This window comes from Herpailurus yagouaroundi, unplaced genomic scaffold (genome assembly GCF_014898765.1).
Source record: "Herpailurus yagouaroundi ecotype Mexico unplaced genomic scaffold, PumYag 215, whole genome shotgun sequence".
In the NCBI taxonomy this organism is placed as follows: domain Eukaryota; kingdom Metazoa; phylum Chordata; class Mammalia; order Carnivora; family Felidae; genus Herpailurus; species Herpailurus yagouaroundi.
The window spans coordinates 4,804,297-4,832,268 of NW_024412446.1; the positions used below are offsets into that span (position 1 = coordinate 4,804,297).

Consider the following 27,972-nt stretch of genomic DNA (forward strand, 5'->3'; position numbering starts at 1 on the left):
CGGGGCTCGAACTCACGGACCGTGAGATCGTGACCTGGCTGAAGTCGGATGCTTAACCGACTGCGCCACCCAGGCGCCCCAATATATAGCCTTTTTTTATAGCAATAGTTAGTGCCCTAAAAAGTACCATTTAGAGTGAAGAGGTGGAATTCCATCTATTTCTACATAAGCCAGATGCAGCTAACACTGACCTTCAAGAATGATCACACACAACACTAAATAATTTTAACAATTTCAAAATCTACTTAAAACTTAAATCAATAGCAGGAAAGCAATAAAGAAACCAGGCTATGAACAAGATCTTATGTATAAGGTCCACCTAAAAAAGCTCTTAAGCCAGTTTCATAAAATTTATCCCTGAGACAACCAACTTCTGAATTACCTTGGTGCTTTATTAAAATGCAGACTCTTAAGTTTTACCAAACGTTGGTATACCAAAGCTATATCCTACTAGATCTGAGTCTTTGTAGGTCCAGGTATACATATTTTAAACAAACTGTCAAAATATTTCTATAAACACTAAAATTTAAGAACCACTACTTTAAAAGTTTAAAGAGTGACAAGTTATATCTTCCACATCCCATCATTGACCACATAAAGCAGTAACTGAATTGTTGGAAAAATCAACTAAAGAGAAACTGAATTATCAGAATCGACATCTTTTCCATTAAATATAATTTTATAAATATTTTTTAGTGTTTATTTATTTTTGGAGAGAGAGAAGGGGGTGGGGCAGAAAGAGAGGGAGACACAGAATCCGAAGCAGGCTCGAGGCTCCAAGCTGTCAGCACAGAGCTCGACGCGGGGCTCGAAACCATGAACTGTACGATCATGACCTGAGCCCAAGTCGGATGCTTAACTGACTGACCCACTCAGGCACCCCTAATTTTAGAAATTTATACATACATGCAAAATAATTTTTTACATTCACAAAGGTGTTTTGATGTTAGAATGCCAATACATTTACTTTCAAGTACATACCATTTTTGTGGAAGAAACCAGTAAATGTAAGCTGTAGATGAGCTGACAAGCTAAAAAAACAAACAAAAAAAAAATTTATCACTTTAACACTCTATAATAAAAATAGCCTAAACTTTAAAAATTAAGATTGAAATCAAATTAGTTACTTCAGGTAATCTACAAATAATATTTGACCTTCTTACTCTTAATTCTATGCAAGCCCACAACTTCACACAAGCCTATGAAAAACAAAACATAAAAATACACCATACAAAAATACCAAAGGAAGCAAAATTAATACAAAAACAGGGAGGGGGACAAAACATAAGAGACTCTTAAATACAGAGAACAAACAGAGGGTTGCTGGAGGGGCAAGGAGCTAATTGAGTAGGAGACATTAAGGAATCTACTCCTGAAATCATTGTTGCACTATATGCTAATTTGGATGTAAATTAAAAAATAAATTTAAAAAAAATACCAAAGGAATAAGGCAGAAAAGAAACAGATCAGCAAATACTTTACTGTAATTTAGTACCATCTACCTATAAAATGTGAACACATTTCCCTTCCCAGGCCTTAAAAAGAAAATTTTGATAAGGGTAGCTGAGTCCATACAAAAATGCTTGAATATTTTCAAGCTGGGGAAATTCAATCTCCTAACAAATGATGCAGAACCATCATTTTCTTCTTCCATTAGGGGTGAAATATACAATTACAGATCTGTTATAGATTTGTAATTTATTGTTTCAACATGTCATTTTCACTGTTTGTTTTAGAAGCAATGGAAAAGGAAACATAAACTATACTGATTCTTTTGTTTTGAGAATCATCAACTGACGTGGAAAAACTATGAAGATGAGACAGAATAAACAGAAACATCCATAGGCTTTTGTAGTACACTTAAACTGAAAGACAGAGCAATCTATTAGTTGACCAGGAGCCATACATAACTTTCTAGAATACGGTTTTTTAGTGTGATACTGACAGATACCAGATTATAGAGAACAGATGTTGGGGAAGGGAAGGAATATTGATTCCTTAATCAAAAAATTTACTAGTGTAAAAGACAATAAGGATCAATAAAGGGTATGGTTGTATTTTTTTTTTAATGATGGTGACAATCTAGTCATTCTTATAATCAGGGAAGAGTTATGTAAAGACATTGAGGCAAAAGAGTTTTAAGGAGCAAGTAATGATTGAAAATGAGGTCATACTATAAAGAGATTAGCTGTGTAACTGTGCCCAGGATTCCTCTCTTTCTTAGAGAAGTAAAAGGAGAGTGATCCTTCAACAGAAAATGTGAGAATGTCTCTATCTTCTTACTGAGGTAAGCCATGAAACTGTATGCTAAAAAAACTACAGGGTGAGTGGTCTCAAAAGGCATTTCTAGAACAGTACTAAGTATGCTAGGATACCAATAAAGGACAAAATGATTATGAAAGAGTAGAAATGTAAGGGTCCAAGCAGAGTTAGAAAGCATAAATATAAGGGGAAAACTAACAATAACAACTATAACTTAAGCATCAACAAAATATAAATGGGATAGAATAGGACCCTTGAAAACAGGTAAATAATGTATATTACTCACTTTCTGACATGTATCAGATTTTAAAAGAAGGGGTGGGGAAGAAGAGGGCTGACTATAAAAGGGTCATGAGGGAATTTTTAGGAATCTTTATCATGATTGTGGTGGTTGCTACCTGACTGCATGCAGTTGTCAACACTCAGAACTATACACCAAAAAGACCGAATCTAACTACATATAACTCACATCCTCACCCAAAAAGTACATTAAGGAGACAAACTTGAAAGAGGCCCAAAGGGATTTTTCAAGATGATAGAAATGTTCTATCTTGGTTGTGGTTATGGTTATGCAAGTGTGTACATTTGTCAAAACTCTATACTCTTAAGGTGGGTGTATTTTATTGAATGGTAGTTATAGCCAAAGCTGATTTTAAAAAGTGTATCTGCCATCTACAAAATCTACATGTCATTTTACTAGAAGAAAACAAGCACTTTCCTATAAAAAAAAAAAACAAACAGTTTCATAAATGTCACCTTACAAGGCAGAATTACCGAAACTCCAAAGCATAACTGAAAGACAAAGAGGATTATTCTATAATTTCCACATGTTGGAAGATAATCCATTACAACCCATCTATCCTATTCTTCGTTGTTTGAGTTAAACCTACATCTCAAGGCCAGGTTAATTCTCTTAAAACACCATTCTGTATGTATCATTCCTTTCTCCAAATTTTCCAATGAGCCCCAACTGCCAAATCTTTTGTCTAATTGCTGTCTAGAATATGGCTCCCATTTCTTTTTATCTCCACTAAAGCCCTACAGAGGAAAATTAGATACAATGGTAAAACAGAGACAGAAAAATCCAAGTTTAAATTCTGGCTCAGTTATGAGCTGTGACCTAATATCTGTAAAATGAGGAAATGAGCTCTCTCAAAACTGTGAGGCTTGTATAAAATAATAAAGTATCCATCAAAGTACTCATCCTCTTCTACAATGGTCCCACACCCAACCATCCCAGAGCTTAATGATCAGAGCTTAATCCCAAGTACTTTTATTTCCCACTTTTTTGTCATTGTTTCACACACAATCTTTTTATTACATCAGTGTCCCTACCACCTAGCAATGCTTTTCATTAAGAATAGCGATGTCCTCGGGGCGCCTGGGTGGCGCAGTCGGTTAAGCGTCCGACTTCAGCCAGGTCACGATCTCGCGGTCCGTGAGTTCGAGCCCCGCGTCAGGCTCTGGGCTGATGGCTCCGAGTCTGGAGCCTGTTTCCGATTCTGTGTCTCCCTCTCTCTCTGCCCCTCCCCCGTTCATGCTCTGTCTCTCTCTGTCCCAAAAATAAATAAACGTTGAAAAAAAAAAAAAAATAGCGATGTCCTCCTAGAGTAATAGGGTTTTTTTTAAAACTAAAACTCGATGCCAAACATGAGGCTTGAACTCACAACCCCGTGATCAGGAGTCGCATGCTCTACCAACTGAGCCAGTCAGGTGCCCCTAGAGTAACAGAGTTTTAAGGCCAGGGATCATGACCCATTATACTTCAGTGCTCTGCTTATAGTATTATTTACATTGTTTTATAGAATATGTGATTCTAAATTCCAATTCTGAAATGCCAGAAACATCTGACATTGATCTACCCCAGAAAATATTTTAAATTTGTGTTATTCAAAATGTGTTCTGCAAACTGAGGTCACAGGGGAAACTTGTTTCCATTCCACAACAAGAAACAGAGGAAACTTAAAAACTTTTACAGAAATCTAACATTGCCATAACATCTAAGCTTGTGATCTGTAAGTGTATTTACAAAGATATCTATCTATGAAAGACTGAAAATTAAAGACAAACAAAAAGATCCCTTACCACAGACAGATTGAGACAGTTTTAAATGGTACATTGTTAGGGGGGCGCCTGGGTGGCTCAGTCAGTTAAGGATCCGACTTTACCTAAGGCCATGATCTTGCGGCTCGGGGAGTTCAAACTCCACATCAGGCTCTGTGCTGACAGCTCAAAGCCTGGAGCCTGCCTCAGAATCTGTGACCCTGTCTCTCTGCCCCTCTCCCACTCATGCCCTGTCTCTCTCTGTCTCTCAAAAAATAAATAAATGTTAAAAAAAAAAAAATTTGTTTTTAAATAAATGGTACACCCTAAGGGAACCTGGGTGGCTCAGTCAGTTCAGCATCCGACTGTGGCTCAGATGATATCGCAGTTCATAGGCTCAAACCCTGCATTGGACTCTATATTCACAGATTTGGATTCTATGTCTCCCTCTCTTTCTGCCCCTCCCCCACTTGCTCTCTCTCAAAAATAAATATCAAAAATTTTTAGCGAAACATAAAAAATAACAAACGTTACACTGTGAGTTAAATAAGATACGAAGCACACATTCAGCTATCAGCCTAACATTGTTTCTTAAAAAAAATTTTTTTTAATGTTTATTATTTTTGAGAGAGAGAGAGAGAGAGAGAGCAAGCAGGGGAGGGGCGGAGAGAGAGGGAGACACAGAATCAGAAGCAGGCTCCAAGCTCCGAACTGCCAGCACAGAGCCTGACCCAGAGCTTGAACCCACAGACCGTGAGATCATGACCTGAGCTGAAGTCGCCTGGTGGTAACCGACTGAGCCACCCAGGTGTCCCATAACATTGTTTCTTTAAGAAAAAGAATTCCAGGGGTGCCTGGGTGGCTCAGTCTGTTAAGCATCTGACTCTTGATTTCAGCTCAGGTCATCATCTCAACAGTTTGTGGGTTTGAACCATGTGTTAGGCTTTGTGATAACAGCACTGAGCCTGCTTAGGATTCTCTCTCCCTCTCTCTCACTACCCCCCCCGCCTCAAAAATAAAATATAGACATTTTAAATAAACAAACGTTAAAAAAAAGAAAAAGAACACCAAGTTTCAATTAACCAACTTAAAAAATAACTTTGGGAATGTGATTTGCTATGCATAATTTCCCCTGTACCTCCCCCTTCTAAAAGTAAAAACTCTAATATATACCTGGAATAAAATGTAACAATGAGGCCTAGTTGCCCTCTTCCATAGCTGGCTTCATTCAAGGAAAAAGGGCAATTTTCTTTCCCTTCCTGATACTCTATTCCCCCTCTTTTTAAATTTTTTTCATGTTTATTTATTTTGAGAGCGCACACATGAGAGGGTGATGGGCAAAGAGAAGGGGAGAGAGAGAATCCCAAGCAGGTTCCATGCTGTCAGCAGAGCCCAACGTGGGGCTCGAACTCCCTAATCATGAGATCATGACCTTAGCCGAAAGCAAGAGTCAGACCCGTAACCGACTGAGCCACGCAAGCGCCCCTACCCTCTTCCCTCTCTTGTGGCTACTATATCCACATCTTAATAGTTAAGAATGGAAAGCAAAGAAACATGTAGGACTGTTTGGTTCCAGGCTGCACATGATCCTAACTTAATCAAGACAAGACACCGGTTCATCTTTGTGATGTGTTCCCTAGCTGTTTTTTTTTTTTTTTTTTCTTAACATTTATTTTTGAGAGAGAGCGAGAGCAAGCAGAGAAGGGGCAGAGACAGAGACACAGAATCTGAAGCAGGCTCTGAGCTGTCAGCACAGAGTCCCAAGCAGGGCTCGAACTCATGGACCACAAGATCATGACCTAACCTGAAGTCGGATGCTCAACCAACTGAGCCACCCAGGCACCCTCCCCATCTGTATCTTCTGAGGAAGCAAGCTATAGGGCAACAGCAAACTATATCAGGAATTTGAAATTCTGAGGTAAGATTCCAAGCATAAACATCTAACAATTCTAAAGCTGTCTACGGAATGAGGTTAAATAAATTTAAATTCATAAGGGATTAACATTTTGAGATGACGTTCATGTAGAAAACTCAAATTTTAAGAATGTGCCCTCTCAAAAAAACCAATAGCCAGATCTCACTGAAGGAAAGTTTTTATGGTGGAAAGTGACCAAGATTAGTGCCTCTAATTTGTACACATTAATCTGACAGTGGTAGATGTAAGGCTTCAATTTTAGAGTTATAGCTATATTACCTCAAAACAGGATAAGCTATTTCTGTTAGAAGTATACACTTAACGTATTTAACGTATAATTTCTTATATATTTAATGCTATGATGTATAAAATTGAGGAATTGATGACTACATCAAGCCCATTATTCTGGAATCTAGCGTATCTTCTGAGGTTTAGATACAGATGGGAACACTCTGTAATGAGAAGATAAAGTTGAATGAGGTGAGGGAGTCCATTACAAATAAATAAATCTCCTTTCAGAAGTACAGTAGACAAAACATAAAGGAATTATTGTAAACCCAAAGATTATAAAAGGAGAAACACCTTAAAATTGTTCTTAAACACTTAGATTTTAAGAATCAGATATGCTCAGTAGCAACCGATAAGACACCTTTAGGAATAGGTAAGTAAAAAGAAATCTATGGCTTATGTTCTGAAAGAGGAACAACTAAAACTTGAACATGACAACATGCTGATTTGAAAACAACTTCAAAATTTATAGTCAATACAAGATTGTTTAAAGAAAACAGAAAGGGGAGAAACACCTAAGATCTTATTAATGGTGAAAAAGATGTACAACTGAGTTAAAGAAGCAGGCTGAAGTTTTAAAAATGCAGCTAAGCTAAAAAGGAGAAGGGTGGGGAAATGACATTAATTCAATACATCTATTTAAAGTAATTTATGGGTTTCTTGGGATAAAGACCAACATCCTCAAATAGCCTTCAAGCCTCTGCATTATCTGGCCTTGGCCATATGCTCTAGCTTTATCTAATACCACGCTCCTTATTCTTTCTAGTTAGCTACTCTGGCCTCAAATGACGTATATATAATATTCTCTTTATTTAGAATCACCCATCTCTTCACCCTCTCTCCCCATTTTATTCCTATATTCACCTTTCTTATATCTCAGCTCATTTTTTAAAGGAAGGCCTCCCTGATCATCACTATTCCCAAATCCAACATCTCAAACAAGAACTGGTTCTCCTGCTCCATCCAGTTTCCCTATCTTTTTCTTTCCTAGCAATTATTTTTTTAATTGTAATTATTATATAATTATGCCTTTTTTCTCCATAACGGCAGGGCCTTCATCTGTTTTGCTCATCATCCTATCCCCTAGGACTAGTATAGAATTTTGGACCTGATACACCAAAAAACTACAATCTCAGACAAAAATAGATACAAACTTCATTATACAAAAGATGCTCAAAAAAGGAAGATTACTAACTCAAAAGCTTAGGTTGTAACAACAACAATAAAAAGCGATGAAAGGCAATTTATGTTATTGATCTACAAAAACACTGGCTTGAAAATATCCCTAGTAAAAGCTCAAGTTCTGGAATCTCTCTTTTTTTTTTTTTTTTTGAAAGAGTGAGCATGGTGTGCAAGCAGGGGAAGGGGAGAGGGAGAGGAAGAATCTTAAGCAGGCTCCACACCAGCATGGTTTGATCTCATGACCATGAGATCATGACCTGAGCTGAAATCAAGAGCTGGATGCTTAACTGACTGAGCCACCCAGGCGCCCCTAGTTCTGGTATCTTTTAAGGGGATTTCTTGGGGCGCCTGGGTGGCGCAGTCGGTTAAGCGTCCGACTTCAGCCAGGTCACGATCTCGCGGTCCGGGAGTTCGAGCCCCGCGTCAGGCTCTGGGCTGATGGCTCAGAGCCTGGAGCCTGTTTCTGATTCTGTGTCTCCCTCTCTCTCTGCCCCTCCCCCGTTCATGCTCTGTCTCTCTCTGTCCCAAAAATAAATAAACGTTGAAAAAAAAAAAAAATAAGGGGATTTTTAAAAAAACTAACAGTGGACCAGGAAGGGATAATGATTAAGGGAAAGAGAGAAAAGACATTTTGCTTCTCATCTGGCCCCAGGAAACACTTTTGGAAGCAACTCAAATTTGGAAATCTTTTCATGCTACCATTTAGCCAGTGGATATACACTTAGAAGTCAGAGGAGTTATGACTACAGAATTCCAAAACTGGTAGTACTAACAGCACAAAAGGCTCCTGGAATCGTGCCAGGATATAAAACTAAAGAAAGACTAGAGACTTACTCCAATAAGCCACAGTGCTTGGTCAAAACCCAAAATAAATTAAAACTCATAATATACTGGAATGACAAAATTAGAGCTGAAGATGACAGGATACAAGGAATTATTTCAGATATTCTAAAAAGACATATTTTAAATATACCCTATCACACTAAAAAAAAGGCAAGGAGAAAGAGCAGGAAAAACTTGAGACTGTAGGTGCAACCACTATGAATTTCTAAAATTTGCTACTTGGTATGGAGTTTTCAGAAGTCATTCTTCAAGAAAAGAAACAATCTTCATAGATGGTAGGGCTTATTACTGAGTTTTAGGGTTATAAATGTCAATTCTGGTCTATTGCCATGAATTGACAGGCATGTTAAAGAAGAAAAAACCATAAAGTGTCCATGTTTTTCTTTCTTCTATCAGCTGCTTCCCCTAGTAAGTTTTGCCAATATCTGTAACTAGGTAAGACAACTGTAGATCTAGAATACAAAATAATAAAAGATCCTTGAACACTAGCTTCATTTTGCACAGATATAATGCTGGGAATTTGGTTTGGTTTATGAGTTATTACAAATGTCATAAATAGGTCAGGCAGCTGATTGTTCTAACTTTTGGGCTGTGGGACTACAATATTTTTCGTATCATGATATTCCTCTAGAACTTTGGAGAATGAAATACATGGGATTTAGGAGAAGAAATGTAACTTGGGAAATGCTGAAAGAACATGAGTTCCAATGAAAGACTCCCAGACTACCACTACTGAACAAATCCAGGGTCCAACGAGACTGAATAAGATCTGTCTGAGATGGTACAGAATAAAAAATATAGATGGAAGAGAGATATGTTTTTATGTATGACTTAAGATTTTAACTTCTACTAATTAATGTCAAGGAAGAACAAAGATTCGTATTGTTCTCTTGTAGGAGAATTTGACCAAATTTTACAAAGTTTTACAGTGCTGGCATTACATATTTTGCTGTGTAAGGAACTTCTTACAATCCTATGTGTTACGTTCAGTGGAACAATAGGATTATGCCTAATTTTATTGTATTTTTTTTTTTTAAAGTTTGGACACCCTGATGCAGGGCCCAAACTCACACACCATGAGATCATGACCTGAGCCGAAACCAAGAGTCGGACGCTTAACCCACTGAGCCACCCAGGCACCCCAGGATTATGCCTAATTTTAGATGAGAAACACATTCAAATAATTTAATAATATAGAGCCTTAGGGTAATAAACTTAAAATGAAGCAATCTCCCAGTTCATTTTAGTGACTCTGTGAGTGACATTGAGACATTCATAAAGACTGGGGTGGGGGGTGCTGAAGCACTTAGCACAGTAACTCAACACCTCCAGGGCCTAAAGTGCCTTCCTGGGTATTAAGCATAGTCAGCTCCAACATACATAGGTCTGTAATTAAAAAAGAGAGAGAAAGAGGGGCACCTGGGTGGCTGAGTTGGTTAAATGTCTGACGTTAGCTCAGGTCATGATCTCATGGTTTGTGAGTTTGAGCCCCACGTTGGTCTCTATGCTGACAGCCCAGAGGCTGGAGTCTGCTTTGTATTGTGTCTCCCTCTGTCTCTGTCCCTCCCCCACTCATACTCTGTCTCCCTCTCAAAAATAAACAAACATAAAAAAAAAGTTTTTTTAAAAAGAGAAAGACGAAGGGGGGGAGGAGGGAGAGGGATCTTGGGGGGTTCAGATGGCTAATTCACTAGTCCTAGTTGGATACTAAAGACTAAAAAAGTTGTTTTTATCAGAATCACAGAAATTCTTACAAGCTCTGATGTTTCTGTGAGTTAAATATACCCCTGTTACAGTACTGCCCTAGCTACTGAACTCACTGCGTCAAAAGGAACAAAATTATTGGGTGATTATTCAGCGAGAACTGACCAGTATTACTGATCTCCCTCACAACACACATTCTAAGGGAAGCTCTGTAGTATTTATCAAAGCCAGTATCACAATGAGATAGTAGTAGGGTTTAGCAGTGATAAACATGGAACCTTGATGGGCAAGATGAAGAAAAGGGTCAAGTTTTCTTTTTGGTTTAATATTCTTTCTCACATAAACCCTGAAAGACCTGGAGAGCAAACTATTAAAATGTTCAGAAGAATCAGGAAGCTCAGAGATCAGGGTTTGACTCTACAGCTTATACTTTAAATTAAAAAGACCCTGAGGATCCCAAGAGCTCTGTCTACGGTAGGTGACCAGACAAGGATCTGGAATAGAAATTCAAGCAAAAAAGTGTACATGTACTGAGAATATTCTCAGTCCTATGTTGTAAGGCACTCCTTGGGCAGTAAGAGATTAGGTAAAGAGTTGGGATCTCAGCTTCCAGAATAGACTATCACAGCTTATTCACAAGTCAAGACTGCCTAGATAAGGAAATATAAATTACAGTTCAGTCCTACAAAAATGCAAGATATAAAATAAAAAATGTGATTTTACAATTCAAGTAACAAAAGAACCTAATTCAAAAGCCAAACTTAAAATATAAGCAACTACAAAAATGACATTTTACACCAGTTACTACAGATGAGAAATCATAAATGAAGCATCATTAAGTCAGTGTACATGCTATCTAAATCAATATGACTTAAAATTTTTTCAAGAGAAAAAAAATCTACTGTGGCAATTTTACCAGCTTCATTTTTTAAAAATCTAGTATTTTTAGTTCTGTATTCTCCCTGAAAGTAGTCAATAAATAAAAACGACCCAAGTTCCTGTGTCTCTTTAGAATAATACTCAAATTTCTTTAGTTTGACATATCAAGAGTAAATGGAAGCACACTATCTAGCTTAGGCAGATATTAGGCTAGTCAGAACATTTAGGGATTAGTTCTAGGTATTACACTTGAAAACATACAATAGATTCTATCCAAAGGGTCAAGTTTCTGAAACTGTAATGTGATTAACATATTTCAAGTATAAAATAAAGTTAGGAATATTCTGACTGAAAGATGTAAATATGGGGAAGGTCAAGATAGAAAGAGAGCCTCTCTCAGATTTGAAGACAATTACTGACAAGAAATGTGATGTGTAGCACCTGGGAGAGCATCTGGTATGTAGTAAGTACACCATAAATATGAGTCTCTATCCCTCCTTACATAAGGTGGCAGGACTAATACCAACTGCAGAAGTTATAGAAACTTGCAGTAAAAATGCAAGAAGCTGGTAACAGAGATAAACAATAATGAATACAACTGCCTTAGAAAACAGCAAGTCCCCAATGTTGGAAGTATTCAAGATGAGGCTTAAGGGTTCTCTGTCACGAATGCTATAGAATTAGTAATTCCTGATTTGTGCATGAGTTTAGACCAACTGACCCCTAAGGTTCCTTCTAACTCCTTACAATACTGGGGTGATCACTAGAGAAATGATCACTATAATTTCTCCTCTTTCCTCAAGTATGTCACTTAATGTAAACTGATAGGTTATCTTACCTATGAGATTCTTGCTCTCCTTTCATTTTCTCTACTTTTGATAACATATCATCAACTTTAAATGTTTTCCTGGAAGAAACAGATAAACAAAATAATCACTTCTCCACTGGGGAAAAAAAAACAGATTACACTTTATTGTCACTATAATAGGCAAGTTGGAACTCTGATTTTAGTTATTTTTAATAAGATAAATTGTGGATGGTTAGCCATAACAATGAATACTATATTGAGACAGTGTATGTTATATTACAGCAGTCGAGCCTTCAAGTCCCATCTCAAATGCTAACTTTTCCATGAAACCTTTTGTAATTATTCCCAAACCAGAGTGATTTCCCCTCACCTACGACACTTGGTTTATATTTATTTTGACATTTAGTCTCCTAAATGTGAACTTGCATAAATATTTTATTTCTCCTCCTAGACTATAAGCTCCTGAAGGGTAGAGATTGCTTTTCTTCAAGGAAAGTCACATAGTGCTTGGCACGGTACCTTATATTTTGAAGTTATTCAAGCATCTGCTGGACTGAACCAAACAAATGCAAATCATGTATACTGTGAAATATTCATATTTCTATTAAGTAACTTGACAAGTATATGCTAGCACTATCACATAAAATATATCTGGAGTTAATAAAACGGTCTTAAAGATTATTAGCAGTGGCTCAAGTTAAATGATATGTCATATTAAAGAGATGGGTGTCAACCATCACGAAAAAATTTTGAAGTTTAGGGGATACACCCATCAAATCATAATAAAATTATTAGCTTTTAACTTTACAAGTTTAAGAGAAAAAGGTATTTTTTCCACAAAACAGAAACTCAGATTAAGAATAACCCCCAGGCACTCCCAAGCAAAGTGAGAATGAATGGACTCTAGAACAAGCTTCACCTTAGTTTTTAAGGTGGTCTATTATTGTACCTGTCCTAAGACAGAGGCTAAAAATCTAGACCCATATGTTAACTGGAAATGAATACTTCTCTTTATACTCATATATTTTCTTCAAGTTTAAAACATGAAAAGCTTAGTGTATTCTATATAAATTACTTTGTAAAGCTTGAATTCAGATATTAGAAATTATTAATGTGCTCATTCCTCAAAAATAGCTATCGTACTCAATTACTATAATGTAAAATTATCAGTAGAGAAATGTTAATGTAAATATATTACAATAAAACACCAACAGGAAGAGAATTGATGCAATCTATAATTCAGGTGAATAGCCTCCATTAACAAAAGATCTTTTTTTAAAAAAAGCTTCTCTCTTTACCTTTAGAGTTACTGAAAACTTCAATATTAAAGTTTCATCCAATGAGCACAGTTAAGAAGTTTTTTAGGAAGGATGGCAATACATTTTCAATCTCCACAGATAAGAGAGAAGAAAGAAGAAAAATGTAGGATTATTTTAGGCTACTTACAAAAGAACTTTTCAGTATAAATGCTGAAACGTACTACTGAGGAAGGTTGTAAAGTTACTGGAAACTTTTAAGAATATGTTTATCTTTATGTAATGATTAAGAAGAAATCCTGTCTGTAGGAAGAAAAGTTAAGACTAGAAGTCACAAGGTTCATCTCTTCCAACATTATGGACATGTGCATAGGACAAGTGCATAGGAAAGTTGAATATTAACAACCATTTGAAATAAGTAAGATCATAAAGGCAATCCAGCCTTCCTTAGGAAAAAAAACAAACCACATAAGCAACTATACAAAAGCAGCCCCACTCCAAGCACCAAGTATTTCTACTTCTGTTCTTTAGAAAGGTACTGCAACAGTAGCTCAGATTTAACCAGGGAAATAGTTATCAAAAGATCATCAAAAAGGAGAATATTTTTAAAATTCAAGAAATTCCAGGAAATTGTCTTGGGAGGATTCAGAAACAACTTATGTGAAATCTAGTAAAATGAATTTAATAAAAGATGCCTGTCTCCTCACGAGTATTTCCCCTGTATCAGTGTTGTGTTGGTCTAAAGCATTTGAATGCCTCTATGAAAGGAGACTAAAGTACAAGGTGAGTTTGACAAACATACCAGAATTAATATTACAACTGAGTGTAGGACTTCAAAGGGAGTGATATATTTATTCCAACAAGGGATATTATGCTGTTACAATAGTAAAAAGGGAATTCCAAAAACATTTTGAACAAAAGGATAGTATTAAAAGCAATTTTGTAAAAGGAGTCCCTAAAACATGTTTAACAAAGACCACAATCACTAGGCTAAATTCACCACCCTCCAAAGTCACCAATTACTCTGAAAAGAACAGCTCTCATTTGAACATGTAGGTCATATAATTTGTTAAAACTTAGTTTTAACATCTCTCACAGGCCAGGCATATAACAAAAGCATTAAGTGATTCCTAATGCATTTTTGCATGAAAATAAACTGGGATTTATATGTTTCTTGGCTGGTAAACTGCTGCAGAACCCCCCCAAAAGACAATTTGTTGCCTAAAGTACAACAAATTAAGAAAAGTAGTTTCTACTACCAAACTTTTAAAACTGTCTCCACCTATTAGCTGACAACAGAAACGTATCCCACGATGAGACAAATAGTCCATTAACAAATATGACAAGAAAATGGGGTTAGATTTTAAACATATTTTGTATTTATTTATGTATTAACTCACTTATTTTGAAAAAAAAAATCTTTAAAAGATTTTATTTTTTTAGTAATCTCTACACCCAACGTGGGGCTCAAACTTACACCCCCCCTCCCCCCGACAAGATCAGGAGTTACATGCTCTACTGAGTCAGCCAGGTGTCCCTAAAAAACTTAATCACTTTAAAATTAAAATCAGGCAGCAACCTAGATGATAACTCAATTAATCGTCCTTATTAAAAATACCAGAGTAAAAGTTAACTGCTTAATCAAATTCTCCTAGTTTTATAGACTAAATCAGCAGTCAGTACACTATGGACCATAGGCCAAATCCAGCTTACTATCTGTCTATGCACAGCCCACGAGCTAAGAATGATTTTTATGGATAAATATCTGCGACTGATTTGATAGAGAATTCTAAACCCCAATTAAGGAGAATGTTATCTCCTCCCAAGCCACAAAAATAAAAGAATCTCACATTTCTCACTAGTAGGCCCATATTACAAAACATTGTACTGAGTTATTAGATTTTAAATCTCATCAATAAAAAATTTGCAGCCATTTGTTACCTCTCTTTTTGTGTAAGTACCCACCTACATTCTACTTAATAACCTCAATTCTGCCTCATGGACCACAAAGCCTAAAACATTTACTAACTGGTCCTTCATAGAAAAAGTCTGCTGAACTCTGTCATAGATCAAATAATTGCATAGACAGGCAAAAAGCTGACAAATTTAATTCTGTTGCCTAATCCATCACCTTCTTCCTAGTTATTTAGGCTCTTGGCAAGCTTCACCTATTAAATGTAATGCACACAAGTGCATAATCGCTCCCACGCTCTCTGTTCAGAAAAGATTACCAGAAGACAAATAGTTTTAACATTTCCATCCTTCAAAATACACACAGGTATATCTACAAAGATAAACCAAGTCTTGCTATTGAAACATGATGCTTACTTAGTAACCAGTATGAGCCTCCAAAGGAGTTTGGTTTCAAAGTCTATTGGGATAACTTAATGGTTTTAGTGAGTCAAGACTAACAACTAACAACTAAAATGCTTAATACAAGATCTCTCCTTTAAACTTAAAACTGTTCACTTGATGTGCTCAATAATCTTGCACACAGGATAAGAAACTAGCATTCCATAATTACATACAGTTAAATATCACATGTTATAAACAAAAATAAGCTCTGATCAACACCTCCAGACTCTACCTGAAGACTAGATAATTAAGACTTCTTGTTTTTTAAGGACATTCAGTGTAGTGACTTCAAAAATATTTCCCCTTTTACAAAGACCACCATCAAAAGTATAAAATGAGACTTTCTGAACCTATCATTATGGAAGCAAATTCTTTATTGTTAGAACATATAAGAAATACTTAAAAATTAACTTAATTTTATGTATCGAAGATAGTTCCCCTGAGCCCTTTAATATTTAAATCCTCAACTTCTATCAAACTTGAAAGAAACTCTTAGCACAAAGGAAAAATATGAATCAGTAAAACTACTTCATATACTTCACTACTAAATCATTTCTATTAGGAAAAACTTTGGTAATAAACTGGGATTTATAAAAATGTACTTATTAAAAATCACTTGGCTATCAATTCAATCACTCTTTTACCTCAGTTTTCATATTTAATCTTTAATTAGAAATAGTACTTTAATACAAAACTTTAACATCGTTTAATCAACTCGGAATAAAATTCATAAAATGTACCTTTTTATGTTTGTTCTGGAGTTTCGATGAGACATGTAAGTAAGAGTCCTGTGCAAAAATATTGGCTATAAAAAAAGTTTTAAAAATATTAAAATTAAATAGGTGAAATTTTTAGTAAAAAATAATATTCATTAATTGTATTGATTACTTACAGCTATAAGATTTCGAGTTCGAAGAAATCTATAGATCTGTGTTGGTTCTAGGTAACAGGAAACAAAAGGATTATTTAAGTTCTCAAGAAAATAACCCATCTAGCCAGTGTTGTAACCAATGTAAACCCATCAATCACCTGTACGAAAATCATGTACTAAATATCTTGACATCAAGAAAATTTGTATGCACAATAAAACCAAAAGACATTCAATCTATGGCATATATTCACAGAACTCACCTACATTTATTTTATTTTATTTTATTTTAATGTTTATTTTGAGAGAGTGAGGGGGGGAGGGGCAGAGAGAGAATCCCAAGCAGACTCTGTGCTGTTTATGAAGGGCCCCACGCAGATCTCACCAACCTTGAGATGATGACCTGGATGTTTAACCGCCTGAGCCACCCAGGTACCCCTCTACATTTATTTTAAATTTAAGGTTCTCTACAATCTTGTGCTTAAGCCTTGCATTTCTAAGGTAGCTACTTTTTAAAAGTAGCTGAAATGAGGTAGCTGGGATTCAACAAAAGAACTTATTGATAACAAATAGCAAAATGAAATTTTCATTTTTTAACTGGTCTTTTAGAAAATTTGTAGTAAACCAAAACAGAATACAACTGTTTCCTAGATGTCCTAATACAGATAGAAAGTCTGTCAATAATGAAAAAAAAATGACTCAAATTGTAGCTGAAATTTCCAATGAATATTTAGTTATACTTCAAGTTTGTATCCATTTTGTTCAATATAAATATTATCCCAATATTATCCCAATGTAAATACCACCTCAAAACATATTTAATTGAGATTCCTAGACTTTTTAATGCTATTTAGTTAAAATCAGTTTGCCTTTATAGATAAAAAGGACCTGTGTACAAATAATACCAGTTACATTAATGATCTATTAGTTTCACACTTCCTTTAATAAAGGAGTATCAAAACAAACTAAAGATGACTGACTATATCAGTAAATACATCAAAGCATTCCAACCTCTCTGAAATTAAGATCAACGTTACAGAAGAATCAAGCTGTTGTGTGACAAAATCTAGCCCTTAATGACAGTTTGCTCCTCCCAACGTAGACTCATCAGAAAGCAAAACAGCTAAACTTTCTTGGCAGATTTGTCTTCTCTTAACATTTAGAAGGAACTGTTTAAATGTCCACTTAATCTTCAGGTAGTTTAATTTTAGAGGCATATAAACGAAAAAGACAGATGATATTTTAGAAGGAGTACAAACATGTATGTTTATTGTCATCACTGCCCTTCAATGCTCTATCATTTTTCCAATTTAAAGCGTCTCCAGAATTTTCAAGCAGATTAAGCAAAAGAAATGTGAATCTCCCTCAAGCAGGTTCAATATTCGTTTCAATAAAAACTGAAATTCCTTGTATTAAATTCCAATTAGAATTTCATGAGGCACTAATCAGAGAGAATGAAAGAAGGGTATTAAACAATGTAATACGTCTTTTCAAGCACAGCTGATACCATGGCCTTAACATATGCCACGGTAAAATTGTAAATAAAGTCATTCCGCGGTAAAGCCGAGTTTATTCAAGTTTCTCTTATTTAGCTATTAGCGATCGTCCGAATTGTAAAATGTACACAAAAGCAAAAAAGGAAAACAGAGTATAATACTCACTAAAGGACAACTGAGATTATTTACAATCCTGGTGTTTTTAATAAATTCTATTGTTTTATTTCCAGATAACCTTGCCTGCCTTCCCAAATCATGTCATAGCTTTTACCCTTTCAACAAGACCATAAAAGCCGAAATTGACATAAGAAAATGTTACGGAATTAAGACAAGTACAACCGGCAGCATTCCGAGGTCGCCGCAAGATGCGATGCTTAAAACACTACCTGACTCAGTTTATGTACCCATGAAATGGGTGGATAGATTTGAAAGGTTAAAAGCACCAAAAGGTGCCATGTTAACATGCAGCACCAAGTTCGTGCGAAAGCATTTCAGACAAATGACAATTTGGTCGATTTCACTGCAACTCATCCCTTCACAGGCTTCATTTTGCTCCTCAAAACCTACAACCTACAAACCCCTTGTACTTCCAGAGTAAAAAAGACATGAAAGAAAGCAAGAACTAGTCTTGGGATCTGACTGCATCCTCCGTCCAACTGTAACCTCCTCATCTAAAAGAAACCTGCTCTTAACGTGGGGCCACACTGCCCAACCTCTTGTGTAAATCTTCGGGGAGTCAAGAACCTCACCTGCACCCCCTATTCCACCTCCCCCGAAGGCCCTAGACTTCGGGCCCCTTGGCCGTAATCCCTGAAGTGGGAACAGCCCCCTCAAATTTCTCCCTCCACTCCCAAATCAAGTCGAGTCCCAGAGAGGCAGGGGGGCCCAGCACGAGCGTCCCGGCCTCCTAATGCTGGACGAGGGGGTATTCCTGCCCTCAAAGCCTCAAACACACTCACTCTCAAAGGCCTGGAGGAAAAGCTCGTGGTCAGCCTGGACGTGCTCCATTTTCGGCTTCTTCACCGGTAACACCGCGGCCCCCGCCGCTGCCGCCGCGGAGGAGGAGGAGGCCGAGTAACTGCCGCCGCCTCCACAGCCCCCGCCGCCGGATTTGCCGCCCGACGCCGTCGCCGCCGCCACCGCCGCCGAACCCCCGAAGCCGCCTCCCCCGGACCCCGCGCTGGGCCCCGAGCCGCCCCCTCCCCCACCGCCGTGCTTCTGAGGCGCCATCGCGGTTCCTGCCTCCTCCCCCCGCCAGCTACCCGCCGGGCGGCCCCGGAGAGTAAGCGCCTGCAATACCAACCGCTCGCCCCAGCAGGCTCCGGCGGACCGAGGGGGGAAGGAGGAGAGAGGGGAGGAGAGGGGAAGGGAAGGGAGGAGGAGAGGAGGGAAGGAGGGAGGAAAAAAAAAGTGTCTCCTCCTGAGAGCCCCGCTCCGCTCGGGAGGCCGCTCACCCTAGCCTGGCCTCGCTCCGCCCACTTCCCCCGCCCGGCGCCCCGATTGGCCGGCGGGAGCGCGCGCCGCCCGGCCGCCCAGCCCGTTGGCCCGCGGATTCTCCCGTCAGTCACGCGGAGGCGCTTCTCGCGGAGGCGCGGCTTGGTTGGCCCGTGCGCGCTGCCGATCGCGGGCCCGGCCGCCTCTTTGAACTGAATTCGCGGGAAAATTAGGGGTCGGAGCGGCCTTCCTGCTGGCCCCGGTGCATTGTGGGGAGAGAGGGACCCAGCGAACGGCTTAGGGAGCCGTTTCTCGCCTTCTGAGCGTCGTCAGTCACCGCCCCCAGGGGGGTACAAGACCCCTGAAGAGAGGCGGGCCTCTGAGGAACTGGGGGCGAGGGGCCTGTTAAACGAACCGAGATCCATTACAGATCACCGAGTCTCTAACTTCACAGGAAGGGGCCTGGCTGGGGGTTGGGTGGGTCGTTTCTCGTCAGAGGGGCGCCCAGGGCGTGGATCGCGCGTCTCCTGTCCCCTCGCCACCACGTGCCCCTTGCCACCCAAGGCCGAGTCCCACCCAGCAAAGCCCTTGAGAGGACTGGGGGCAACCAGGGGGTTGTGGCTGCCGCTCTCGGACGCGACCGGGCTCCACCAAAGGGAGCGACTTCTATGTAACAGGAATCACCTATGAAATGAGGAAAACTATTTTTGGTAGGTGCTTTGAAGCTTCAGGATCGTTGCTGAGAAAGTCGTGGTTTCTCAACGTGTCGGAAGCCAAACGTAGATACCTGATCCCACCCCCACTCCATCCTCCCCTCTCCCCACTCAGCCCCGCCAGGCATCATCGGAGTGGGCAGAGATAAACTGAACGATTTCTTAAAAGTATGTATACCCTTGTTGGGAACCTGCTCGTGTTGCACTCAGAAACTCGAAGGAATCCGTGGTTTTGCCGGTCCTGCTTAAAAGACAGATGCATAGGCCCGATTTAGTCTGCTCGTACAGACCGGTTTGGAGGTGAGCTGACCTTCTCCAAGATTTGAATTTCAGCAGGGACAAGGTGATGTCTGAGATGTTCTTCCAGTTCAAATACTGTGATCTTGCATTACGTTAAAACGAAACATTATCTTCAAATATCCCAATCTCAAAGCACAGAACCATTTCATACTTCCAATAACAATACTTTCACACTTTCACATGGCTGCTTGGGGACCTTCGTAGAAGGCAACTGCAAACACTGTATCTTTGGAATGGTTGGTTATTCAAGCTGTTTACAAAACTAGTGTCTTTGGAACAGTTATTCAAACATCTGAAGTACTGATTTTAATCCAAGCATTTGCTACCTAAGAAAATGAGCTCTACAAATGGTGTGTTTAATATAAAATACGGCAGTTCAGGAACGCATCTGAAATAAGATATACCTGTTGCTGATACATAAGTACAGCCTGTATTTTTAGTCAGATAAAAAGTTCAGAATGCTCTCATTTCTTATACTGCTCTGTGCTCTCTGGAAAAACTCCCCCCTTCCACAAAAAGAAGGTTTTTTTTTTTTTTCTTCTTTTTTTAGATTTCTGAAATAAGTCTTTTCTGATTGATGCCACCCCACAATTTTAGATTGGGGTTTTAGATGTTGGTAAACTGCTTGTCTTTAACTTTGCCCGGTTAGAAAATGAGGCTTCATCATTCGGTCGGGGTTTGGAGAGTTAAATCACACTAGGCAAATCACAAAATATCAAGTTAAAAACTAGAATGCCGATTTATTCGCAGTAAACATAACCCGTAAGTGATCCATTATTTATACAGGGTTTTTCCTTTGCAGGGGAGTGTGGGGGACAGGTGTGATCAAAGAAAAAGAGGAAGGCACGGGCTGTCGTCAGTGTTTGATGAACAGAGAAATGGAGCTAAGGGAGCTGGGATGTTCTTAAGGGGTATTTCCCATAAGAATTCCATGTTAGGTAGCATTCTTGGCTAGGCATGGGCATGGTTTTGATGTACAGTAGAAGAGGCAGAGTAACAGATTCTCCCTTTTTGTATTCTTTGTCTAGAATACATGTAGAACACTGAAAAAATCGTATTACCTTGGACAAGGTAGAGTTAACTGATGAGTTGTGTTTTTTGTTTTTAATTTTTTTTTCAACGTTTATTTATTTTTGGGACAGAGAGAGACAGAGCATGAACGGGGGAGGGGCAGAGAGAGAGGGAGACACAGAATCGGAAACAGGCTCCAGGCTCTGAGCCATCAGCCCAGAGCCTGACGCGGGGCTCGAACTCCCGAACCGCGAGATCGTGACCTGGCTGAAGTCGGACGCTTAACCGACTGCGCCACCCAGGCGCCCCTGATGAGTTGTCTTTTACAGTCTGCATAATCACATTTTGTTCCATAGGCATAACTATTTAGAAATCATCACGCGGTTGGCTGTTTCTGCGGCCAGCTTACTTATTTCGTGTTGTTATTTCTAAGTTTGGGGTGGCAACTGTTTTGGAGACTTGTCATGCCTCTTTCTGAAGGCACTAAATAAGATCTAGTAGCAGTTCAATCTGATAACTTTCAAAGTAATGATGACGGCAAATAATATTTTGAGATACCTGCAAGAACCGTAATGTGATACGGAAATATCTGTAATTTCTCCTGGAAACAAAGCCACAGGCACTGCTAACACTACTGTGATTTATCACTGTTATGAGTAGTTGAAGGAAATGCTCACTTCATTCAGGGACTCCTCGAATCTGATTCAAGTTATTAGCAACCTGTCTGTTATAGCGCCAAATCTTTTTCTTTTTACTTTGCTGTAACCTCTTGGGTGCAGGGATGATGGGTGATTTGTCTTAGTAACTTAGATAGATAATGTCTACCGTTATGCCTGGCATAGAATAGGAACTCATCCAACGAGTTTTAGTGAATAAGGATGGATACCAGTGCACAAGTATAAGTAACAATAATGATTACTGGTGCCAGTGACACGCAGTATTTTAAGGTTTTGTTTGTTTGTTTGTTTGTTTGTTTGTTTGTTTGTTTTTTAAGTGGGCTTCATGCCCAGTGCATGAAGTCCAACATGGGGCTTGAACTCACAACCCTGAGATCAAGTCCTAAGCTGAGATCAAAGTCAGTCACTTGGGGTGCCTGGGTGGCTCAGTCCATTAAACGGCCGACTTCAGCTCAGGTCATGATCTCACAGTTTGTAAGTTCGAGCCCCAGGTCAGTTTCTGTGCTGACAGCTCACAGCCTGGAACCTGCTTTGGATTCTCTCTCCTCTCTCTGCCCTTTCCCCACTTGCGCTCAAAAATAAATAACCAAAAGAAAAAATTTTAAAAAAAAGAAGAGTTGGTCACTTAACCAACTGAGCCAGCCAGGCGCTCCAATTAAATTTTTTTTAATTTTTTTTTAAAGATTTTATTTTTGGGGCGCCTGGGTGGCGCAGTCGGTTAAGCATCCGACTTCAGCCAGGTCACGATCTCGTGGTCCGTGAGTTCGAGCCCCGCGTCAGGCTCTGGGCTGATAGCTCAGAGCCTGGAGCCTGTTTCCGATTCTGTGTCTCCCTCTCTCTCTGCCCCTCCCCCATTCATGCTCTGTCTCTCTCTGTCCCAAAAATAAATAAACGTTGAAAAAAATTTAAAAAAAAAGATTTTATTTTTAAGTAATCTGTACACCCAACATTGGTCTCAAACTCACAACCCTGAGATCAAGAGTTGCCTGCTCTACCACCTGACCCATCCAGACACCCCAGTATTTTAAGTTTTTAACATTTTTAACACATTCAATCCTTATACCAACTCTCTGAGGTAGGTAATTATTATTATCCCCATTTCATAGATGAGGAAACAACAACAAAATTTGTAATGGAGCTAGTATTCTAACCCAGACAGTTTCCAGAGCCCTCACTCTTGACCATCATGCCATGAAACTGGAGAGTTTTAGAGATATAAGATGCTGAACATGTCATTTCTTTTTTTTTTTTTTTTTTTTTTTGGGACAGAGAGAGACAGAGCATGAACGGGGGAGGGGCAGAGAGAGAGGGAGACACAGAATCGGAAACAGGCTCCAGGCTCTGAGCCATCAGCCCAGAGCCCGACGCGGGGATCAAACTCACGGACCGCGAGATCGTGACCTGGCTGAAGTCGGACGCCCAACCGACTGCGCCACCCAGGCGCCCCTGAACATGTCATTTCTAGGTCAAGAAAGATCAGTAAATATTACCTCTGAAATACTGAGATAAATAATCATCAGCATTGAATGCATTTGCCGACAAAACCTAGATATCAGTTTTCCATTTAAAAAAAATTTTTAACGCTTATTTTTGAAAGACAGGCACAGAGCGTGAGCAGAAGAAGGGCAGAGAGAGAGAGGGAGATACAGAATCCGAAGCAGGCTCCAGGGTCTCAGCTATCAGCACGGAGCCTGACGCGGGGCATGAACTCACAAATTACAAGATCATGATCTGAGCTGAAGTTGGACGCTTAACTTACTGAGCTACCCAGGCACCCCTCAGTTTTCCTTTTTAAATTGCACAGTGCCGGGGCGCCTGGGTGGCGCAGTCGGTTAAGCATCCGACTTCAGCCAGGTCAGGATCTCGCAGTCCGTGAGTTCGAGTCCCGCGTCGGGCTCTGGGCTGATGGCTCGGAGCCTGGAGCCTGTTTCCGATTCTGTGTCTCCCTCTCTCTCTGCCCCTCCCCCGTTCATGCTCTGTCTCTCTCTGTCCCAAAAATAAATAAACGTTGAAAAAAAAATTTTTAATTGCACAGTGTCTTTCTATCCTCAGTCCATTCCTATCACCTTAACTAAGTGCTGAGACTATTGAAACAAGCCAATAAATGCTATATCAGAAAAAAAAATTGTTTTAATCTTGCTTTAAGGAGACTAAAACTTTATATTTGCTAATAAGTACTTAGAGAAATATAATCAAATTTGACTTAAAAAAAGGAATGGCCTCCCCTTAAGAATAGCAATAGCCTTCCTAATAAGAGTGTAAAGGAATCATTTTAACAGTTCTATTTGAAATTTAAAGTCAAAAGTTACTTTTGTTTCTTTTGTCTAGAAAAGAAAAACAGGGGAACCATGGAACATTTACTGCGTACTATGGAGTGTTTGTAACAAACCGCTGATTTGAATGTGTGTGTTTATCTGGAGTTAACTAGATATAATAAGGATGGTAGTAGGCCATGGTTAGAACCCCTGGGACAAGAAGAAACTTGATACTAATAACCTGAGGGATGAAAAAACACCTGAGACAAATTGGAAATATCTAAACCTGAATTTTTGGGAGGCCTACATCTGGAGACAGCTATTACCCCTGTGTGTGTGTGTGTGTGTGTGTGTGTGTGTGTGTGTGTGTTTAACTGTGGGATCAGTGTTTTGTTTAATTTTAAACAAAAGCACAAGCGAACTGATATTTATTGGACGTCCTATCCATACAACAATCATAAACTGTAATTTTAGTTGCTATCGGTGACCTCACATACACGTAACTCAATCTCAAAGAGATTAACTCATCCTCCCACAGTTTGTAGAGGGTCAGCTGAGATTTGAGCCCAGTTACAGGAGACTCAAAACCCCACGTGTTTTCCAGTACAACAAAGGTATCTAGGCTGTCATGTTGAAAGCCCCAGGGTTTCAAAAGCTACCCCAGGGAAAAGACAAGGCTGCAAAATGGTGGGGTCTGCACCCGCAGGCAGCTACTCTGATTTTATCTGTTTGAAAATTTGTTTGAAGATAAGTGGTTGTAGTTACTAAACAAATGTGTTTTGAAAACACCACACGATGTGTTTTTTACCTTCCCAAGTCTGGTTGGTAATGGGAGACAATGAGTTAAAGTGGCACTAATAATATATCCTGGGCTATACTCACCTCCAAAATCAACAGCACTAAAAACACACCTATGATAAGAATAATGAAGACTATTTCATTTCATAGTCATGAAATATAGATGAAAGAATCAATCTGTGTATCTCTTAGGCATGCTCTGCTCAGGAAAAAAAAAAAATTAGTCTTGTTGTTGTTCCCTCTTAATCTGTGTGTGAGCTTATTGTTTCCAAAATGTTTTCTTTATTTTCTGAGGAAAAAAGAGCATTGCTGTGTAGCTGTCCTTGATAAATCAGGTCAGTATAACCAGGTATTATAACCACTTCCGTAATACTACTGTAGTCTGCATTTCCATTGAAAGTATAAATTCATCTTTTCACCATTACTAATTACTGTTAATCAGAACAAATTACGACATAAAAGGGAGCCTTAATTTTTAGTTAGTTTTTATTGCAAATATCGTTCTTATTTCCGTGATGTGATTTTTGTTTGAAGGATATTACTTAGCAGTTCTGTTTAGAAATTTAGTTATATGAAGACACACTTATAGCTAGAGGAAACTTAGTATCTAGTTTAAGCCTCTTCCTACACCTGAGGAAATGGAATCCCAGAATTTAAAGTAATTTGCCAAGATCATACCAGAGGTTAAGTACATGAGAGAGAATCTATTTGTGGAAGAGTTGTCTCCTAGCCTAGAAATTCCGTGTTCTTTGAGATGTTTCACGTACCTCACACGAGAAATGCCTTTACCCACCTTACTCTATGCAAGATTTTACTTCTGCTTACACTACTCAATGGAACTAGTTTCTGGTGAAATGTTGCTGTTATTCCTGGTCGAACTACTATTTTTTTCTTCATACTGATGGCTTCCTATCTCTTAATTTCAGTCTGCAGGAAGATTTTTCCTAGGACCCTGTAGCATTTGAAATTTGCTGTGAATCCATTGAAAGGCATTGTCATTCCACATTGCCTGTACTTATTAGCACTCGCAATAATTTTTGGCACGGAAGATTCTGACAATTTACTCATGTGACTAGTTTTAGAAGGTTGCCACCTTCATGACTGAGCTGAATAAGAGATGTACTGACGAGGCCACAGAATGACTTAGCAGCTGTTTTTGATAGAACAAGGGCTTATATGTTGTCACTAGTAGGAGAGTTTGTACTCTATGTGCTTGGAAGAAATTCCTTGAGATTACAAAAGCATTCAACAACAGAATTCAGAATTCTGTAACCACTTTCTATCATACAGGCACTCAAAGAGGAGGAACGGTTGGAGGAGTAGGACTTCTAGGACTTTTACTTTATATCGAGATAAATTAAGTTTCTAAATTAACTTTCAGTTTATAAGGATCACATTAACACACAGAGGCCAAGGAATTTTTATTTGGTCGGGCTTTCTTCAGAAAGAAAGAAGAGTTCTCTTTGAAGAGAATTCTCTTAACAGGAGAGAAACGCTCCTGGCTCCATTTCTATTTTTGAAACCTATTTTATCCTCAAGTTCCCCTTTGCAACAATCTTAGGAGAAAGAACATTGTATTGTACTATAATCAAGACTTGACTTAATCATTAATTCACAGTGTGAGTTTGAGAAAGTTATTTAACTTCTCTGATCTTAGTTTCCTCAAATAGAAAATTAAGGTTTGATTTAGGTCAGTGATTTTTGGCCATGATCTCTGAAAGTTGAGGATGGGTCATGTGTAATTTGGAAAATCATTATAATTTTATTTTTGGCAAGCAAAAACAAAGTCCATTTGTAGTTTTTCACTGTAATCACTGAAAACAAAATTCTTCATCATTGGATGTTAGGATATACAGTGTTTGTAAGACACATTGCTCTACAGAGATAATTTCAGAAGTGGGGCATAGGAATTTTTTAAAAATCAATTTAGACATTGAGAAAAACCAAGAAACAATGATGCAGCTTATTGTTAAAATCATCATAGTTCTTTAATTCTAAGAAAGTCACTGAAATTTCATTGTGCTATACCAAAGTTAAATTCATACTATTGTCCCTTTTCTATAAAATTATGTAGCTTGGATTCCCTTTTTGGTTCCTGAGTGATCAATAAACAAAAGGAAAATCGTGTCATCCTTTCTCTAATATAACAGAAGGGGATTACAAATTCAGCTCAAAACATGTCAAATGATGTCGAAGACTGGCCAGTAAGAATGTGAACTGCACAACATTTAGAATTGGAAATAAAAGGGAGAGTTTGTATCACACTCATCATGCAAGAATCTCAAAATCCTCTTTCACAAATGGCAGAAATACCTTAAAAATACTGAAAGTACAAAAAGATAGGAGCATTCTGATAGGTGTATCACAAAATAAAGAAGTTAGGCCTTTTTTATTTTTCTTTCTTTCTGTTTTTTTTTTTTTTAATGTTCCATAATTTCTTTAACCAACCTTTTATTCTGTGTTGCAGTATAGTAAGGGGGAAAATGCTGTATAATATCTGCTTTTGAGAATTTGCTGAATTTTTTTTCAAGGCCTAAAATGGTCAATTACTTTAAATGTTTCATGGCTGGGGGCGCCTGGGTGGCTCAGTCGGTTGAGCGTCCGACTTCGCTCAGGTCACGATCTCACGGTCCGTGAGTTCGAGCCCCGCATCAGGCTCTGTGCTGACAGCTCAGAGCCTGGAGCCTGCTTCAGATTCTGTGTCTCCCTCTCTCTCTGGCCCTCCCCCCATTCATGCTCTGTCTCTCTCTGTCTCAAAAATAAATAAATGTTAAAAAAAATTTTTTTAAAAATAAATAAATGTTTCATGGCTGTAAAGTAATATGCATATTTTCTGTTGGGCAAAAGTTTACTGTTTATGTCTATCTACCTATCTCTCCATCTGT

At 38.6% G+C, this 27,972-nt stretch overlaps 1 protein-coding gene across 2 annotated transcripts in view; it reads right to left on the reverse strand.

Moving 5' to 3' along the window:
* The window catches only part of SUZ12 (SUZ12 polycomb repressive complex 2 subunit), a 46,047-nt gene extending 26,675 nt beyond the window's left edge, over positions 1 to 19,372 (reverse strand). The window contains exons 1-5 of one of the 2 annotated variants that reach the window (XM_040455274.1): positions 18,859 to 19,372; positions 16,428 to 16,474; positions 16,276 to 16,340; positions 11,955 to 12,023; positions 982 to 1,031 (exon numbers count right to left, since the gene is read on the reverse strand). In XM_040455274.1, the coding sequence (XP_040311208.1) occupies positions 982 to 1,031; positions 11,955 to 12,023; positions 16,276 to 16,340; positions 16,428 to 16,474; positions 18,859 to 19,129 (502 nt within the window). In that variant the 5' untranslated portion in view covers positions 19,130 to 19,372. The remainder of the gene's footprint in view (positions 1 to 981; positions 1,032 to 11,954; positions 12,024 to 16,275; positions 16,341 to 16,427; positions 16,475 to 18,858) is intronic. The other variant, XM_040455275.1, reaches the window with a different exon arrangement.
* Positions 19,373 to 27,972: the final 8,600 nt, after the last annotated feature.